At 44.4% G+C, this 20792-nt stretch overlaps 1 protein-coding gene across 3 annotated transcripts in view; it reads right to left on the bottom strand.

Moving 5' to 3' along the window:
• Positions 1-20531, bottom strand: part of RBM47 (RNA binding motif protein 47) — a 76706-nt gene extending 56175 nt beyond the window's left edge. For 2 of the 3 annotated variants that reach the window (XM_077177592.1, XM_077177593.1), the window contains exon 1: positions 19013-19484. In XM_077177592.1, coding sequence (XP_077033707.1) covers positions 19013-19041 — 29 coding nt within the window. In that variant the 5' untranslated portion in view covers positions 19042-19484. Of the gene's footprint in view, positions 1-19012; positions 19485-20135; positions 20276-20431 lie in introns of those variants that run through there. The other variant, XM_077177594.1, reaches the window with a different exon arrangement.
• Between the last annotated feature and the right edge of the window lie 261 nt (positions 20532-20792).

The following is a 20792-nucleotide window of genomic DNA, read 5'->3' as shown; positions in this document are numbered from 1 at the left end:
AGGGCTCCCCATCTGGAAGAACAGCAGCTGGAGTTGGGAATGAATATGTGCAGAATGGTGGGACAAATGTATCAAATACCTCAGGTTAATTGATGATCAATTAAAGCTAATGCCAGGAAAGCTCTCATGATATTGCAAACTCAGGGCTGAAAGTGGTGGATATAGAAGGCTTACATCTCCACAACTTTAAACAGAAGATGCTGATATTTTTTCTCACTTTTTTACTTATTCTTACTATGTTTAGCAATTTTCCAAAGCAAATTTAAGATGATAGTATAGATCAGAAATAACTCCATGGCAGCACACTCAATGGGGTGACTTGATCAGCATCACTTTTACTGACACAGGTGTTTCCAAAACACCACAGTGGCAGCAGACACAGCAGAGAAAGACAATATTGCTGTAAAAGTGCAGTGAAGTGATACCCCTGTGAGTCACCACTCATGGTCTTTCCCTCCATTCTCAATGATCACAATATTGCTCTGGTTTCCCCAAGGACCTGCTGGAGGAGCACTCTTAAATACTTTACATAGCCCCCAGGACTCCTCTGAGAGAGACTGCTGGAGAAACAGCTTGGACCTGAGAATCATTTATGGGTGGGTTTTGTACAGCCAGGGCCCTGGCTCTGTGGCAGAACTAGTCTCAAGTTAGTAATTGCACATTTAGCATATTATGCAAGCATTTATTCCTGCTTTTTCACAGGTATCAATTCTGCTTTGTGATAGCCACTCCTTTTCTCACTGATTTCACACGCCACAGGAGCCCAGGTCCTGTTGGCATCAGCATTCTCCCCCCAGCCTTGCCTGCCCTGCAGCAGTGACCCTGTGCTTCCTGGGTTGGGGCTCGTGTACTGCTCATGCCATGTTGCTCCTGGATTCAAATTACTAAGATCAAAAGTTCAGCAGGTTCTATGCTCAGTCAGTCTGTTTATGTGTTTATGTGTTCCAGTAACCTGCCAGGTCTTCACAGGTCTTAACCATCCCGTGAGAAGATCCCTGCCTTTCTGCAGGGCTGGCTTGACTTGTGCAAGCACAAACTGAGGGGCTGCTTTGGAGGGAGAGCAGAGATGAGGGGTTAGTGAAGGATCATGAAATGCTGTTTGGAGCCAGCAAATTGCCATTAAAGAATGCTGCCCACTTATGTAGAAAAACTGGGTGCCAGCCGCTCACCAACCCTGTTATTCAAGTTCTACAGCCTGCAGCAAAAGGCTCCTAGAATTAGCTCTCCCAATCTGGTGGTGAGACACTTCTGATGTCTGAAATGGGCTTGCCTTGGGGTTGTTAAATACCTGCTCCATGTGATTGGGCTAATTAAAAGTTTTTAGCCAAACAAACCCCTGTTTGTGAGGGTATAAGAGCTAAGAAGATTAGATGTTAGTTAAACTAGACATAACTGAGAAAACAAAGTTGCTGCTGTTAATTCTTAAAAATGCTACCCCACTGTGTGCGGGTGAAGGAGTGGATAACAAAATTAATAGGTGAAACAGAAGTCTCTGATGACAGGTATATCCCATCAGAAAAAGTGCTTCCTTGAATTCAATATTGCCATGTAACAGGGCAATATATTTATTCTACATAGAGATGGCAAAACCAGCTTTAGTAAAAATTAGTCATGATCTCCTGTATTCATCTTGTAAAGGACATGTAGGTACTATCTATTATTCCATAGGTTTACTACTATAGCTCATTGACTAAACAGGTATATATAAATAGCCCCAGAAGCTGGCTAAGCACAACTCAATTCCACACTTTGGTCAGAAAGATTGTCTTCTACTGCACTGAGAAACTGGATGAGTCTCATTGTTGTACTGACCAGCTGGGAAGTCAGTGCCTCTCAAAGACTTTCTACCCTGTCCTTTCAGGGGGGTCTCAGTTAAAAAGAATCAGCTTCTTTTATATTTTCATAGGAATCAGAAGTCAACTGTTTTCTTCTTCCAGTAGGGAACTGCTTCCAATTGCATCCCCAGTAAGAATAGGTTAGGGAAAATTGAACTTTGATCCACAGCATATTTGTGCTGAATTTGTTTCCTCCCTACAAAAAAAAAAAAAAACTAAAGAAAAAAACCCTAAAAAACCCCACAAAATCCAGGCCATTAGTGCCTCCAGACTCCTCCTTCTCCCCCTCTGCAAATAGACTCATGTCTTATGCTTGCTTAGAAATTCTTGACTTTATTCCCAGTGAAACTGTTCAGTTCAGCAGCAGCCAGCAGCCCTCTCCATCAGCATCTGCTGCTACCTGTCATTTTGCCTTGTTTCACTCCTTCCTGGGCAGACATCCCATGGATCCCAGGTTTTTATCTTGATGGCTTCATTCTCTCCTACCAGCCTCATTCTAGAACACCTGCTGAAGCTGCTAGCACTAATTATACTTTTATTTGAATGCAAATACTTTGCTTGGGGACATAATAAGTATTCACCTGATTTTGGAGCCTCTGAAAGAAGGCTGTTGAGCTGATCAGTGCCAATGAGGAAGAGAGAGATGTAAGAACTACCTCCACAGGATTAAGTGAAGTCAAACCATGTCAGTGAGCATTCTTAGGTGCTGGAATGGAAACCAATTGCGCCTTTTAAGGTCCAGAACAGCTGACACACTTTGGACCCATGTCATTTAAATACCAGTTGCCCAGACCAGAGGGCAGATCATCACTCTCCCAAGCACAGACCGAGGCTTAGGGTGAGCTCTGCACTCTACCTTACACACAGCGTGGGTGTTGCAGCCATTGGGTTTTGACAGGTGACACAGCATCCTCCTCTGGAGGCAGCCAGCCCCTGTGCCAGAGAGCAATTTTGGGCACATCTGATTTACTAGCAGAGATGTAGCTAATGGGGAACAGAGATAGAAAACCAAACTCCTTATTTAACAAGTAAAATAAAGAAATCTTTTACATCTGGAAATACTGAGGCGGATGATCAAATAATTAGCACTGCAAGTTTGTACTGCCTGCAGCTAGAAGAACTGCTCTCTGTGGAAGCAGGAATGTGGTTGAGCCTGCAAAAACGTGATAAGGGATCTGTACCTAAGATTTTTGGATGGTCTGCATACGTCACAGGTAAGTTTCCACAGAGTTGAAGGAGCATTAAGGACTGGACTCCCATGGAAAAACTGCCTGCTCTACCCAGCTGAGGATGGCTTGGCAAGCAAGTGCCAGTGCCACATTTTTACTCCTTCTGAGGAGGTGCAGCAAAACTAAGGGTGTAGAAACGACCTTAATTTTTTTTAATATCACAAGTTGACCCCAGAAACAGCAATAAGAAAAATTCTTTTTACTTGCTTTTCTCAACCAAATAAAAAGTCAATTTCAGTTTAATTTTTTCCCCAGCACTTTAGAAGTTCCTTCAATTTCCACATAAAGTGCTCACAATTGAAAATTGGAAATATTTTCCTTGGAATTTTAATTTTTATACAGATAGTCGGTTTTGCAAACTTGCCCCAGATTGATTTATTTTTACAAAATCTTCATTTTTGGTAAGTATGTAAGCTGTTTACACATATTTTTATCCTAGCTGGAATCCTGATGAGCCTGCATATTGTAAAGAAAAAAGCACGGGTATGGATTTCTATGCTGATGTTTCATCACATGTGTGGGCTGAGGCTGGCTGTAGCTATGAAATACAAATGTAGTATATACAGATCTTGCTGATCTAGTAGAAGTATTAAATAACAAACCTCCTGGCTCTTTTACAGAAGATGATTCAAGCAATCCATAGGTTCCTAGGCTGCTGCACAAGATCACAGCCTGATCACACGTGTATGATGGCATAAACAGATGAATAATAGCAACTGCATTTTCAGTCCCACCCACATTTCATCTTATTTTTTTAAATCACATTACACCTACACACAATGCTTGGCTAAGATTGACAAACACAGACTACAAGAAAACCAATCTGTTGTTTTCTGTAGGTGTGTATTTCAGGAGGAAATAAAACTCGGGATTTTTCCCCTATTTTTCTTGGTTTTATTTTCAAGGAAATAAATCCGAGAAAACAAACAATGGAAGCCATTAGTTGTCATGGGATTTCAAATGCTGAGTCCTAACACAAGTGCAGGTAAGATTGGACTAGAGTAGGAGACAGCTGACCCATTCCAAAGTGTTGCTGCCTGGCTTCCCCATTGGGCTGCTGTCAGCTCCAGCACATTCCGTGACCTTGCCTCTGCTGGGAACTGGAAGAGTTCTGGCCTTGACTTGAATGGCAGCAGGACCAAGCCCTGCTCAGCCAGTTTCACACTCTGCGTGCCGGGTGTGCGTGCCAGCGTTATGCAATGGGGCGAAAAACGAAAACCTGTCAGGCACTGAACTGGTGCACTCAAGGACATACTGTTATTTGTCTTGCAGCTTTGCCACTCTGCTTTGCCACAGGGATTAACCACATGCCATTGATAGCTGCCATGATAAAGTCAACCAAAACACTTCATTTTTTTAACTTTCAGAACATGATCTAAACTTTTGAGGGAAATGGCTTGCTTGGCCTCAAGTTTTTATTAGAAAAAAAATTAAACTGGGAAAACATTTACTTTTTCCAGTCTTCTTTTCCCAATTTTCCCCTCCTTTGTCCCTCAGCGAACAAAGCAGCAGATTGAATTCACATCCCAATTCCTTTATTAATTATTTTTTCAACCAAGTGAGTAGGTATTGTAAGTTGCCAACCTCTGCTTTCTGGAAATTCTTTGGTGTATTACTGCATAGCAGAGTGGTGTGACAAGGATAAAGAGATTAGAAGTAATTTCATATAACTCCTTCTGTCAAAATCTGCAGAGGGCTTTTACTGGTAACTCTGAGTGTTGCTGAAATTCTTCATTAAAAACTTTCAATATATGGGCAGGAAATCTCTAAGCTCTAAGACACAAAGTGACCAAATCAGAGGGAGAGAAGGAATATTAAATCAAAGTCTGAATAGAGAAGGAATACAAAGGAAAAAAAAGAACAAACTCACCCCACTCAAGTACTACAGTAATAATGCATGCTATCTCCAGGGGGTTTGACAGCAATTTAGCTTTGAAAGCCAGAAAGCCACATGCTGATTTTCACCAGTTTCAAATAAGTGGGCATAACCTGTGCAGACACAGGCTCTCCTTACTAGCCCAGGTGGCTGTGACCTGCTTGATGGTCACTACTGCAAGCTGCCTTGGCTCACACAAAACTCAGGCTGTGCTTTCCCTGTTTGTTGTATCAGTACACTTCACATACAGCCTAGACAGGTGATATCTGGCCAGTAGACAGAGAATGTTTCCTAGTATGGTGGTCAGGTATGGCCCCTAGCACAGTCAGTGTGAGAAAGCAGAGGTGAAGCACACAGAGAAGAAGGAACTAAATATGATCTGGCCAACACAGCTGGGCCAGCCTACAGACCTGATAAAAAAGCTTTGGAGATAAAAAGAGGGTGGTTTTCATTCTCTGTGGTTGCTCTATAAAATGAACAGAGGAATGGACAGACATTAAATGATAATGTCAGTCCTGCATCTTTTCAAAAGCTATTGTGTTATAAAGCAATCACCAGGTATTGCAGGTCCTCCTCAGAGCCTGTGGCCTTGCAGAAGAACAGAGAAAGTGCAGATAAGCATGAGCACAGGTGCATGAAAGGGAATGTACTGCTACCACCATGGATTAGGAGAGGAGTATCATTGCTTTGTCCCCTATTCGAGGTGCATGCTCTTCTATTTTTTTGGGAGGTCCTTTTCTCTCTTTGTGAATCATTCACCCATTAGTTTCCACAAACATGTTCACACCTCAGGTTTGCTCAATGAAGGCTGTAGCATAATCTGCTGTGTTGCAGCCCACCCAGGAACAGTTTTCATCCTTATCTTCGCCATTTGCTATGAATGAGGGAGATTGCTCTGTGTGCTTCATTTCTGATCCTGGATTTCAAGCTGGTTGATCAAGGGATATTTTTCCTCTGCTATCTGCAGCACCCAGTGCAACAAGTGTTTCTCAGTTGTCCATTTCTGCTTGAAAAAAACCAAAGCTTTGCCAATATGCACTGTTTAGGAAATGTAATGCATTCAGGTTTTGATCCTGCACCTTTCTTGAGTCACAGTTGCTTTTGGTATGGGAGGGAAAGCAGCCCCATTGTATAGCTGTGCCTCAGCCCTAGGCTGCCTGAAGGCAAAGTGCAAAGGAGAAGCACAGCCCTGTGTGGTGGGCAGCCCTGAGTGCACAGTCCCATCACCTCAGCCTCTGACCAACCTCCTGTTCCTCTCCTGAAAACAGCTTAACTTCAGGCAGCTATCACTTGAAACTCTCATCCACCAGGAAAAGGAGAGTAAAATATCACAACAGCACAGGGTGAATTGCTACATTTGACTTCTGCCACTTTACAGGACACTTTAATAAACAGATCTCTAGAAGAGGTGCACTGTGGTGGCCAGAGCCATGCTGAACATATTTCCTAAGCAAGGGAATGTCTAACCCTAGTACACCTAGCATGGGTAATATCCCAGTCCTCAGTGCACTGCGCACTGTATGTCTTCCTTCTTTACCCCCCTATCTTTTCTTACTATGCAGAGGACACCAGCCTCATTTATGTTTTCATCTGTTTTTTCAGCTGCAATGCTGTCAGCAAAAGAGGCTTGCCCTGCAAGGTTTTGGTCACCTGTCCTGCTTGGACAGTCTCATCAGATGTCCAGCTGACCAGCAGGGATGCATGGTCCCAATGTGGGACCACTGCATCCTCAAACCAGCCCCTAAATCAGCACAATTCAGACTGTGACTGACTCCCACCATGAGAAGCCATGGTTCACTCCTCCCTCTTTTACCGCAACATGGAGGGATGGGGATAAAACACAGAAAGGGGCCATGGCACAGAAATGACAACCCAGGCTCTCCCCTTCCCAGCCCAATACCTAATCAACCATTGGTGATGAAGATGTCTCTACTTGTGAGTTCTCCTTCTGGCCCCACAGATCCCTGACTAGGCAGTGGCAGAGGGCTGGCATCTCCTCACCCCAGCCACTTATTCCTGGTGTACTCCAACACAGCTCTACAGCCCAGGAGGGACAAAAGCATTGCAGGACTTTCCCTGGGTACCCTCCAGCCTGACAAGTGCCAGGTACCATTGCCCTCACTCCCATGTTTCACCAAGTGAAGGTGCCAGCCTGGGTCTGGGTGGATCTTGCAGACGTGTGCATGGGTGGGTGAGTGGTGCAATGTGCTGCTCCCCTGGAGCACCTCATATTTGGAACCCGCAAATTTGATCTCACACTGCTCTGGACCCTCATGGCAGACAGGGGCCTCCTTTGCTTGACATGCAGTAGAGAAGGTGGCCTTGTTCCTGCAGAGAAGCTGGGCTCAGACACCAGCAGTGGCTGCTGTCCCCAACATTCTGCCAGGGACAACAGAGGTGACAGCACCTGATGCACTGCAGGAAAGGGGAATCCATGGCTAAGGCAAATAAAGAGGCTCTTGATTACAGCTTCCTCCCTTTGCTCTGCACATGGATCTTGTGTATGACTGGACAAGTCACTTAAACCAAGCTTTGTACAGCTGGTGACCAGTGGCATGTTCCTTGTTTCCAGATGGGAACATTTTCTGGACTGCAATTTGCTTGCAGGAGCACTTAGAGCTGTGAGGGAACTGTTTGGGAAATGCATTTTGCAAATGTGGATCTTAAGCAAAACTAAGTTTTCTGGAAAGTAGAGTCATGAGGTGAGCAGTGTGACTGACTTATACTAGTAGCTGAAGTACAAATAAAACAAGAAAAGAGGACAATTTGTTTTGCCTTGAGGCAAATATTAAATTTCTGAACTCTTTACCCCATTTTTATTGTTAAATTTGGTGATATTTTCTAAATGAAATTCCACTCTAAAGCAAAAAAAAAAAAGCGATTGCACAATTTTGAAAACATGGAAATAACACATCAACTTATTTGTGTACCTGTATTTGTGACCATCCAAAACAACCTCTTAGCTTGACACGAGCCTATAGCTAGAGCTTGTTTACCCTTAAGAACACTGTTCAGTGACGATGACCTTTATCTAAGCAAGTTCACCTGTGCCTGGCCCTATCATCCTAAACTGTATAATCAAAACTATGGCAAACTTCTTCATTTATATCTTGTATCCCTATTTTTTAGTAAATAAATATCAAATGGTTGTTTTGCAGATTATCTCATTACTGTTTGTAAGTATTTAAATGTTATAGTAATGAGCACTACTAAAAAGCCAAAGAGTAATAAATCTCTCTTCAGAGCAAAGGAATTCAAGAGCATGAACCATTTACATCCCAAACAGCAGGACAAAAAAATTTAAATATTTAAAGTTTATTGTCCACCCTCATTTTCATGGATGGCATATGGCAAGGCTCCTTCAAAAAACCTCATCAGCACTGAATGTGTCAAAAAGCCATGATCATACTATAATAATATACATAACAGAAGGCAAACTAGGATTGTGCAGACTATAAATCTGGCACTTCACATTTTTATGAGCAGGATATAGCTGTGCATGGTTTCCTAAGGTTCCCTCTTTTTTTTTTCATGCAAACTGAAACCCAACCCCAAATTCCATCATGAGGCATCCTACTGATGCGTGTGTCACCGGAGGGGTAGCACATGATATTTACTGCTTGGACTTCTGTTTCACAAAGGAACAGTAAATGAAAAAGGCAGGGCAGCAGCAGAGAAAGAAGAGGCATGAGTGGGGGACTCCTTACAGCTTCTTGAGGGAAAGTTGGAGTGGTGAAAACCCCTGAATTCACATCCCAAAGTGCTTTCGCTTGGGCTGCATCCAGTCACCTTGGATGACTTGCCCTTTCTTCTGCTCCTGCCCTTGCCCAATAGCAGTGCCTCAAACTCCCACATTTCCTTCCTCCTGTCGTTGTCTCTAGCCCTGAGAACCCCTGCCTGGCTGGCTCTGAGTGCAGCCCCCCCATGTCAGACCTTGCTCCCAAATGTGCTGTCTCCCTGCCCAGCCACCTCTTCTCAGTCATTTCTGAGTTATCAAATCCCCTTTTCCATCAGCCTTCTGACTCTGCATCAGCTTTTCAAGGCAGACAGTGCTCTTCTCTCTCCTGCCTCTTTGTCTCTCTTCTCCCTCTTCCCTTCCCACTAGGTTCAGCCTGCTCTTCAGGAGCCCCACGGCCCAGTACCTGTTTCTTTGCTTTCTTTATCTTTAGATGCCCTATAGCTGCTCTTGAACACAGGGCAGAGAGCCCAGCAGGCTCATGCTAGAACTCTGACTCAAGTTTTCTCAGAGCATAGGCAGTGTTAACAGTGGGTTCGGGGACTTGGACGTTAAAAGTTGAAGTTTCCAGTAAACACATGGAAACTCAGTTTTCAAAGGTTCACATCCTGCTTTGACCCCTCCACAAGAGCTACTTCCCTGCTTGAGGTCAAGTACTTAGGAAACCTTAGGAAGAAGTTGCAAAAGTTTGAAAAAAAGCAAATTCTCTAGTTTTGATTTTCAGAAATTGTCAAACACTTTTAGGCTAAGTGACTCTTGGGTCTCTATACAGGTAAATGCAGAACAATTCACAGGCCTCAGGTATCTTGCCATGCAATGCAAACCTTTGCAAAATCATGAACAAATAAACATGGTTTCCTAATAGAAAATGAAGGACGTTCTTATTAACCAGAGTTGCTCTGTCTTCTTCCTTTTACATCTGCTTGTAGAATGGAAACTTTTGGATGGTAAATGTCATGCACTTGGAGCAGTTACAGTTCCAGATCTCTGTAGGTTATATTGTGTGGACACTTTTTTCCACAGAGTTCTAGAGTGGGCTATAACAGTTATATCTATTCATCAACACTAAAGCTACAGGCCCTTTAGCAGTACATTTCAAACTGCTTTTCCAAAACCAGTGATCTGAAGCAGAAACCTGGGACTTGTCCCACCAGCATCCTGGGGACTCCTGGCTCTCCTCTGTCCCTGGAGCTTCACAGCAGGTGCTGCTCACTGCTCCATCAGCAGGACCTTGCTCTCACTTCACAGGGACACAGCTGGATCATGAAATGCTGGCAGTGCCCCCTTCCCATCCCTTGGCAGCCCAAGCCATTGCAGTGCTCCATGGAGCCCCCCTCACCCCAGGGCTGTGGGACTGAAGAAAGGGCAGCTGAGGCCAGGAGCCCAGGGGCTGGCAGATGTTTGGGTTAGTGTCCAGCTGGGACTGGCACCTTCCCTCATCCTTCCCAGGACTCGCACAGCACAACGACCCAACCCTATCAAAACGAAGGCATAACCAAACGCAGAAAAATCCCTGAGATTTGCTGAAGTTCCCCACAGTGTGGCCATAGCAGACCTCACAACCTGGTGGGATGTTCAGCTATACCAGCAAGCACAAGACAGATATCCACAAAAACCACTGGATTGTACCATTGTTAACTCATGCGTGTTATTTTCTATGGCAAGGCAGGGAGGTGAACCCAGGTTTCCTAAGTTTTCTACTGGTGCTTTTCCTGCAAAACCAGTCATTTGTATACTTTTTGCTTCTTGCCTGGCTTGTTCTACACCCTGTTGCACATACGTGTACAATAGTACTTGTGAACTCAGAAGAAACCTTTATTTAGTAGTGATTGACATTTGCAGAAGCTTTAAGAATGCAATGATTTTGGCATCAGTTCCTTTCCAGGTAAGGATTAATGAACCAATGTGTCAAATACCACCTGATGTTCTTTGTTTGAAAAAGGCCACGTTTCAAAATGGCAGCAGCTTTCAGATTTATTTTTTTTCAGAAAGATTGTGCTTTGGTTTGGAAAAAGGGAAGCACAGCAAGGATTGCAACACAAAACAGATAAGATTAGATGAAGAGGAAATGTAATATAAGTGGTTTGGATCTACAGAAGGACAAACAAAATTATGCTCATCTCACACTGTTCATGTTACAGTGCTTGATTTAGAGGCACTCTGACCCCTCATCAGAGCTCAGGCAGAAGCTAAGCCCTCTCTGTGTCTTGGTACTGTGGCTGAAACCCATATTCAAACAATGTAGAAAAGCAGTGAAAAGGAAAGTCTGGTTCATCCACCTTGCCTGTCACTCAAAGATCCTGATGTTGGCCAGAGGGGGGATCACCCCTTTTGCTTTTCCATGGTTCCAACACCTTACACCCAGCTGTCTAGTGTTTGCAAGGATGCAGAGTGGGCGGTCTGTGGGGCACCAGGGTACACACAAACCAGTTAAGAGCACATATGCTGTGCCAGGATCCCTGGCCACAGTGCCAGACTCACTGACTGACACAGACAGAGCATGCAGAGAGCATGGAGACCCAGAAACTGCCACCAGTGCCAGAACCTCTGAAGATGGGGAAGCAGTGAGCCAGCTTTGAACACAGAACTCTGAAAGAAACTTGCATAGCAGCAACAACAACTACAAGTTTATCTAATCCTCTTTGCACCAGCCTCAGCTCTGCAAAGGGTTTGTCTGGCCCATTTGTGGGTATTCCTGGGGCACAGGGGACAGGTACTCTTGTATCCACAATTCCAACACAATTACAGCTCCCAAACTGCAGCAGGATCCTTTGTGATTGCTTTGGAGTACAGCAAAAAAGAGAGCATACAGTTAGTTGCCTATATATTAAAAACATGAAGGTACATCCAAAGATACCCCAGCTTACAAACCCCCTGTTCAGTCCATGTCTTGTGTACTGGCAGCATGCACTGAGAGTTGAGGTCTTTAACTGATTTTCACTATTACCATTATGAAGTTTTATTGAGAACTTAACCTTCTAGGCTTACAGATGCATGGCATTTTCCATAAAATTAAGTTTCTTACACTGCCCATGGGAAAGTAGACCTCACTGTCAGCAATTTTGCTTAAACTTCCTTTGGATAACCTGTATTTTTTTACACAACTTATTTATTTAGAAAAAAACACCCTGCTGTATCTGTTGGAAAATACAGAGGCAGAGATGCTTCATGCTTCACCACTTTTATATTTGTAGTATAATCTTTAACAGCTCATCTCTTGTGGCACTCCTCAAGAGTGTATTTCTGGCATACAGAAGAGAAAAAAAAATAAGACACAGTGGGCAAAATGATCCCATAAGATCATCTCCCTGAAACAGAGATAAAAATGGTAACTGACAGTGCTTTAGGAGTAGAAAATCCAGCACTGAGACCGATTTCTGTTGATACCTCTAGTGCACATGCTGTTTGTATAAATGTACAAATATACAAATATAAATACTATATTTTCCTTTTAAAAACACACAAACAACCCAAAACCTCAGTGATCTATGGATGGAAATGCTAGGATTTGACTCAGATTTCAGTCTCCTTGGTAAAGGCCAATGAGATGGACACCACAACCTGCTCTCAGCAGCCCCACAGCCCAAGGACTAGCAGAATCATTGTTAACACCTCTCAAATCCCTGAGTTTTTTTAAAGGTGCCTCTCTTCCCACTGGCACACCACCATAAACCCATCTTTGGGAGATAACAGGAATCAAAAAGCCACTGTTGAAACTCCAGATAATGCTCTAGATAGAGGAGGGGGAAAAAGCCCCGAAACTCTTCTGTAAGCAAAATGCTTGCCCTGGGCTTTTCTCATTCTGATGCAAAAGCCAACAGACAAGACCACCAGTGCCTCTGGTTTAGCAATACTTGCTGTATTTACTCAGGGCTTCTGGCAGTTCATTCCACATTCCTCAGAGCTGTAGGATTTATACAGTGCCCTGTATATCAACCAGACAGTGTACCTGATAAACTTCCCCCGAGGCAGGTGGCCATGGGAATGGCCAGGAATTTGTGCAGGAATTTGCACAGGAATTTTCTTACTTATACTCATAAGGTTAGCAAACAGTAAAAACTAAAATTGTTCACCAGTCTTGCTGCTTGCCAAAAGTGTAAGCTTGCAGACAACTCCCTGCAGAAAGCCAGAGCTTTCCAAGAGAAATAGTGACCACAGGAAGACACCTTCTCACCACCTCCAGCAAGGACCTGCAAACACCTGTGGTGAAACACAGGTCAGAGAACAGACCTTAAAATATCAGGAAGGGCTCCCAGTTGGCACGGCAGAGAGGGCCAGAGCAGCACAGACACAGCTGTGTTCCAGAGCTGTCTCAGACCCTCTTCCCACTGATCACACACCATGGAAGGAAGGGCACTGTGCTGACATCCCAGATACCTCTTGCCACCCTTGTGGTGCTTAGGAAGATTTATTCTGTACACGTACAGTCTGACCTGTGACTCACATTGGTAAGTTGAGACTTGGGACTCCAGTATGTGGAAGAAGCATGTAAAAGCCTTTTTGTTTATTGTTGCTCAATACAATTATCCTCTATGAAAATCACATTTTTTCCTTCCGTGCAGGACAGCTGTGGCCTGTTTGAGCCCTGCCCAGGTTGAAGCTTGCATCTGGGCCCCGGGGTTGTGCAAGGCTGCTGGGTACATCTGCAGCCACCCTTGGCCTGGGTGCTTAGGGTGAGCAGACAACTTTGTCAGTATCATCTACTCATCCCATTTACTTTGTAAACACTGACTAAGACACCACAAATGGCAGCAATAGCAAGCACGTTCAGATCTCCTTGACCCAGCCAGAGGCACCTCCATGTTCACCAAAAGTGTGCACTCAGTATGTCAGGTAAGTTGTGTCTTTTCTTGCCAACTTCATGAGGCCAAGAAGCTAAAGGTAGAATCCATCTTCAAGAGCCACAGATTATAGTGCAGTCCCAAAAGTTTGAATGCATTCACCAATTAAGTTTAGGTCTGCTTGCAGCCTTACCTGCGACTATGCTCCTGTGAGCCTCCAGCACTGTATTAGTGCTACCTTTAATGAAAATGCTAATGACAGTGAAATGCTTCCTGTGAGGACTAACGCTCACATTAGGATGTGGATAGTAGTGTATGAACTCTGGTGAAATTTCAGCATACAGTCAACAGAAATTTTACTGCCAGAAACATGGCCTTAAGTCATGGTAATAATGTTAATATTTAATTGAGGTGAGTTGAACGTGCTCTTTTGTTGCAAAAACATCTAGAGGACATGTCCCTGCGTGCATGATCGTGTTTGACTCCATCTTCCCTCCTTGCCTTTCATGCTTTTTTCCCCACGCCGGCTCTTCCTCCCTCTCCAGCCACAAGAGCTCCCACAGTTGCACCCTGCATACTGCTCACACCTCATACCCTCTGCTTGTCACCCCGGCACAACTTCCAGCGTTAAAGACCTATTAGCCACAGTCTCTTCATAATTCCACCCCTACAGGTCCTGAAATCTTGAGCATAGCTTTCAAACCCTAATAAAGCACCTCTGTCTCAGCTTTTCTGATCCCATTTGGGGATCAGACTCAGTGAACTGACCTTTTCCTCCCCTGTCTCCTTCCTCCTCCACCTCTTCCTCCTCCTCCTCTTTTCAAGGATTGCTCATTTGTCATTTTCTCCCTTCCCTTCTCTTCCGAGCCCTGCAAATGCCTCCCCTTCACCCAAGTCCATCACCTTCCTCCTTGGGTTTTGATTCCCCATTTTTCTCTTCTTATTGCTGCTGATTTATGCTGATGACCCATATCACTCTCTGTCATGCTACGTCCATTTTAACAATTCTGTTCCTCTTCTGCCCCGATCCTTTTCTTTTCCTCATTAAAAAAGACTGTTTATTTGGCATGCACTGTCCAGAGGCTATCTACTGCTGGGTTTTTCCTGCACTAAACTACAAGTGGTCCCATTCAGCACCACCCATTAGCCTACCCCATTATGTCCACTATTCAGCCTTTTTGCAATTTCCATTCCATCAACCCTCATGACTTCTCTTTTGCTTTTAGCCCTTACCTCTATAGCAAGTTAAATTGCAAAATTCTCCCTACATTTCAATTCTCTTCGATTTTCTTCCCTATAATATCCAGCCCAACCAACACCCCTCAGTTGTTTCTCTTCTGCTAGAAAGGTTGAAACACTGTCTGCTGAAAACCCAGCCATCGCTTCCAGCTACATGTGGATAAAGCAGAGACTCTAATACTGCCCCCCTCTCAAGGAATACCCAAAGTTTCTTTTCTCCCCTTTCCACAGTGACCATTACTGCTCTGTTTGCAGGCAGGGCACAATTTTTATTGGGGCAGCCTTTCTTTCAAGGTACAGCTAAGACCTGTTGATTCTTTCTGTGTGCATGTCAAAGACATTGGCTATTCTATCTGCCCTCAAAACCTAAATGCTTCCCTGGAGTCTCACCCTCACATTAGCTCATTAATGGTTTCATTCCTTTTTGCCCTGTCGTAATTTGATCCACTGTTGCTCTACAATCTTGATCCACTGTTTTACCTTCCAAATATTATTTCAAGAGTCATTTTCATAGCTTTGAATGTGCCACTCATTTTCTGTGCTCCTGTTGATCCTCTTTCCGTCTTCTAACAAATAAAATAGAAGGTCCTTACGCACAATACTTGCCTAGGCAGGCAGAGCTGAATAGTACAACCAGGTGTCTTTTGCAGCTTATGAACACCTACTTTATGCTTCTCATCATATGCCCTTCTGTTTTCCTTCATGATTCCTCACTGGGACTGCCTCCCTGATCACAGCTGCAGAGGAACTTTGCTCACCTCTCCTAAATTCTTTCTAAAATCTCTCCCTTGCTGCTGAGGTAGCCCAAGAGCAGCCAGCCTGCTGGCATGCTGCTCTGGCTCTGTACCCAGCTGACCCCTCACCATTTCCTTGTGCTCCACCTGCATCCATCCCATCCCTTGCCTCTCAGCAGCTATTTTGTGCACAAACCCCACATGGCAGTGGCAGCCCTTCCGCTCCGCCTGTGTGAGCAGGTCCCCGCAGCAGAAACACCCAGGTCAGGAATCCCAGCTCTGTGACACAGCAATCATAAATGACATCTTGAATGTTACTGGGAACTCAACTTGCTGAAACTCAGCCTACACCCTGACTTGTGGTGGAGCTAAGTTTCTCTGGTAAAAGACAAAAAGGCAGAAGCAGTACCTCAGTTTATTTCTACGGCGCAGCTCCAGCCCATCCATTGGGTACTCAAAAGGCCAAAACACGAAAGCAAACTCTGAGCTACATCATTTGGGGTGCTGCTTTTCCAGAGTAAACTTTCCAATGGCTCTCCCATTGGCAAATAAGATAGAAAGCCTCTCAGTTGTTGGAGGCTGGTTAAGCTGTTCTCCCTTTGAAAATACGTGAGAGTTACTGTTGTCGCATTATTATTGGTTGAGGATTCTCATGCTTTTGTAATTTCTTTCCATCTCATGGCAAATAAGCCCATCTATGCTGACTCAGTCTCAGCTTTATGACCTACCTAGGCAAAAGATAATATCCAAACTCTAAGCATATTTTGTAAAACACACTTTAAAAATATCAGAAACCTCTTTCTTCTTTTCAAATAAAATCTTACTTGGGATCAGGGCAAATGAAAGCCTGGAAAGGACAAAAATGCCCTCAAGTATCAGGTAGTCAGCTCTGCAGTTACTAAAAAGTTGCTTTTCTCTGTTGAGTTTACTGTGTCACCAAAGCCCTACCAGCCATAGCTATACAATGCCTGCATTGTCTCAGCAAGGCTACTGAGATGTTCCTGATCTTGGCAAGAGCTAGGTGTACCCAGAAGCATTTTATTGAAAAAAAATTCCTACAGCAGAAAGAAATATTATTTTAGGCCTCATAATGGAAAGATAAAGGTCATAATCCTTCCCTCTGCTAAGGGAGCAGACAAAAATATCCTGTTCACGGGATCCATTTTACGAACTTGAAAATTACACCTAAAAATCCCCTTATGAAACAAATTTCAAAGTGACTACAATATAAGGAAGGATTTGTTGGTTTAAGTCATCAGTAATTTGGAGATTTCAACTTCATGACAAGAGAGGCAACTATATGCACAAGCATGGAGATGGTCTCTTTAAACTCTTTATGTTAGATCTACTTCCTTGCTACAAAGCAAACCTGAACTTTATGTTCACCTTTGTGTTCATCATTGACTTTTTTTTAAACAGGAACAGGATCTGCCCATGTTTCTTCACAAAGAGCACATACTTGCCCCTGCTAAATTTCTCAATAAATCACAGCAATATTGGTTCAGGAAACTACACCAAGTGATCAGGGCCATTTGAATGAAAAAGCCAAGATCACCGTTTTGTTTTACCCATAAATGTGGTGTCACCTCTGCTGGAGTTTGTCACCCTAGAAGTGCAGTGGGCCCCTATGGTAATCCAACAGGTACTCTCACACCACTCCAGGGTAACCCCTGGTCTTCTCTAGCTGTCAGATGCTCCCACAGCTTTCACAGAAGATGGTGTAGCATTTCATAGAGTGGTAGCAAAATGAGGGGGCTCTGCCATGTGGAGGAGGCCAAGACTCCAAAACGTGGGAAGCTGCAAAAGCAGACCCCGGTGCCAGGGATAGCTTTGCTGAAGCCAGCCAGGTGAGGGCTATGCAAGATCAAGGGTTCAGACCAAACTGACATAGAAACAGTATTCCCTGAAGACTCTACCATCTCCACTGCCTATATTAAATATTTTTATTACAATGTTTTCAATTTTTAAAAAATCTGTTGTATTGAAGGCAGCATGTTCTTTTATTTTCTAAACGTCAAAGAAAGATTTTGCATCCTCAGCTGCAGCAGGGACCCTCAGAAATTATTAGCAACCCTATTTACATGCCAGTCCAAAACCTCCAAATATTTCCTTAACATCACTGAGGGCCCGGAGCCTGTGTCTCAGAAGAGGTCAGACCCCAAAAGCAGAAGAGAGTGCTGGGCTCTCCCCAGGCTACGAGGTGAGGTGGGAACAGCTGCCCTCAGCTCTCGGCAGGATGCACAGCTCTGAAACGAGCCCGGAGAACAACCTCTCTCGGGACGGGAATATGCAGGGGAGTGGCGGGAGGGAGAACGAATGTGCAGGAGGAGTGTTTGTCTCTTGGTTTATCTCGCAGCCCGCAGTCTGTTAGCTTCGAGCCTGCCGGACACCAGCAGCGGCCCATTCCTGGCGTTATCTCCCCCTCCTCTCGGAGAGCGCACGCTGCCTCCCAGCTTCCCAGCTCTATACCAGGCTCCGCTTAACACCGCGGGCCACCTCTGCCCCGGCCTGGCAGCTCCGCGGGCGCGCAGTCCGCGCTCCCCCCGCCCCCGCCGCCGTGCGGAACGCGCGGCTCCCCTCGCACCACGGCAGCTCGGCCGCACTGGGAGGGAGTAATTGCAGGCTTGTCCAAATTATCAACTGCACAGTCTGGGAGGCACATCAGGGCACCGATACTCAGCTTGCGTTAGCCTCGGGCGGCTCATTTCAGCCCCGTCTGATGCTGCTCCTGCCTTCTGCCAGGTCAGCCCAGTTGAGGCGATAAAATTTGGTAGGGATTTTGCGACCTGTAAGGTCCCAGCCCATCTTTATCCATTACAATAGATTGGCTTTAGCTCAAAGTTTTATTTCAAGTTCCTGAGAAGAAATGAGCTGCGCAGCCTTACCTCTAAAAAAACTTTAAAATCTGCTGCTTCTTTTAACATGAGCCCTAGTATTTCTCATCTACTCACGCATATCTCAGGGTGAAGAAGACGCCTGATCTCCTGATGGATACATATGTTCTAAATGGTCTTCAGAAACTTTTCACAGATAAGGTCCCATTCTTATGCTAATGTCTGTAACAGATTGGCAGACAGCAGACTCAGAGCCCTCTTGTCACCTCCCTGTCACTTGTGCCACGGCTCTCTGGTCTGTACAAATTACAGCATTTTAAGTGTTCAAAAAGAAAAAACAGCCATAAAACGAAACACTACTTCCGAAATTGACTCCAAAGACATTAGGCAAGTCACGCTGTGCTTTATCTTTGACTTGGAGAAATATATATTTTAAATTAAAACTCTCAGATCTTGCAAATCACTTCTCAATCTGTCCTTTTTTAGTACCTGCGTGTGCCTCTCGCCTGTCATCTTTCTTCAGAATCACCAGAAATCTGTCAATTGGAAAGAGGCACCAAAACTCCACCGAAAACCTCTGCAGTTCTCTCCATTTGCCTTTCCCCCGTAAAAATACTTTAAAATGTATTTTCTGAGTGAACTTCTGGTCGCTTACATTGTCAACCCAATCACAGAGGAGTAAGTACAATCCAATTCACAGCTAAGGACGGATGAAGCGCAGAGCAAACCGAGAAGCGGCGGTACCTACCTGGAGCCCACCTCAGCGCCCAGCACCATTCGCAGCAGCGGCGGCGTTTTGGGGTAGCGACCTTAATGCATTGTCCTTCCTACCGCGCTGCTAAGTGAGAGTTGAGCAACTCCTTGCACTGCTGCTTGGAGCAACAGCTCTCCCAGTCTTAACCCCCTCTCTTGGCTCTTTGCTTCTTTGCTCGGGTTTTTTTGTTTTTTTTTTTTTTTTTTTTTTTTTGGTTTTTGTTTTTTGGTTGTATTTTTTTTTTAAACCAGAATTTTTGAGCACTAAAACTTGCAATTAGTACCAGCTAAGCCAAAGCCCCTGCTCGCCCCTGCCCTAAGCCGCACATTCCAGGGCGCTGAGCTGAGCTCTTTGCCGGCACCGCGCAGCTCTTGCACCCCCAGACCCGGCTTTCTGCCTGCAAACTCGATAAGGCTGCAGGAGCTCAGCAACAGGCACTGAAACTCGGACAGGGGAAAAATTGGTCTCTAATCTCCAGCCTGGGTGGTTTTTATTATCCTCCTCCCCCCCTCCTCTCTTTCTCTCCACACTCACAGTAGCAAGGTTGTCTCCGGACTACTCCCTGCCTTAAACTCACCAAACCAGATTTTTACTCCCAACACCTTCCCGTAAATCTGAACTGAAATTTTACCCTGCTTGCTGAGTTCTGGCTGGCTGAGGGCCAGCCAGCATTCCTGTTGTTTTAAGAGGGCAGATTAAAAAAAAAAACAACAAACCAAACAAATAAAACCCCCAAAAAACACCAACAGCAAACCCCTCCCCCAACAAACAAACAAAAAACCCAACCCAAACCCCAAAACCAAAAACAAAACAACAACAACAACAAAAAAAACCAAAACAAAAAACAAACAACACCCCCCCCAAAAAAGTCAAACCCCCCAAAACCAGAGAAGAAAACCTTGAGAGATGCAAGGGCTTGAAGCAAACTTTTAGAGCAGCTTTACTAAAAATACTGTGGGATGGAGTGATTCGCATTTATCTCTAAAGGGCTAAACCAGTGAGTTGTTTTTTGTTTTTTTTTTTTGGCAGTGTCAGTCGTGAGAAAATACCCTTCTCAGCCGTCTGCCTCCTTCAGGTGGATGGATATTTGAAAAGAAAATAAACCTCTGGTACTCACCTGAAGGACGGCAGCAGGCATCAGCACAGCAGGGAGAGGAGCCTGCACCTTTGCCTGATCGAGTTACCCCAGGGCAGCGGTAATGCTGGTTTAAGAAGTGCCACATTTTACACTTTTTGACCTAAAGTTACATGTGGTTTCTAGAAAAGGAACAAAAGAGAAACCAGTTTACATAGACAGAAACACAGCAACCAAGCCTTCTTTTAAACTCCGTGTGATCCCTCTGACCGTTGTCTGGAACGCTTAAAGAAACAATGAAGCAAGACTGTAAACTTTCTTACCCCCTTTTACCTTACCTGTCTGTGCCTGGCTAAGGGCTTTGATGTATTGAAACAAAGCACAAGACCTGTTTATAGTAAACGAAACCAACCAACAGAGAGATCTAATTCAGACTTGTGACTAAACAAACTGGAACAGGAAGCACCAGCAGATTTTTTTTAAAGTAGTAATTCCTGCTAGCATTGTCATGAAATAGAAAAAAAAGTTTTGCTTCTCTCTTCAATCCCTTTTGTTCAAATGCAGGAGTCTTTGGTGGTGGGTTTTGTTTTGTTTTTTTGGTTTTTTCTGGCGTGCAAAAGCACAACCAACCAACCAACCAAAATCCCAAAACAAACAAGCAATGTTCCATCTGTATATGTAAATATTTAATAGAGCAAT

This window comes from Agelaius phoeniceus, chromosome 4, assembly GCF_051311805.1.
Source record: "Agelaius phoeniceus isolate bAgePho1 chromosome 4, bAgePho1.hap1, whole genome shotgun sequence".
In the NCBI taxonomy this organism is placed as follows: domain Eukaryota; kingdom Metazoa; phylum Chordata; class Aves; order Passeriformes; family Icteridae; genus Agelaius; species Agelaius phoeniceus.
This window is presented reverse-complemented; position numbering and strand designations above follow the sequence as displayed.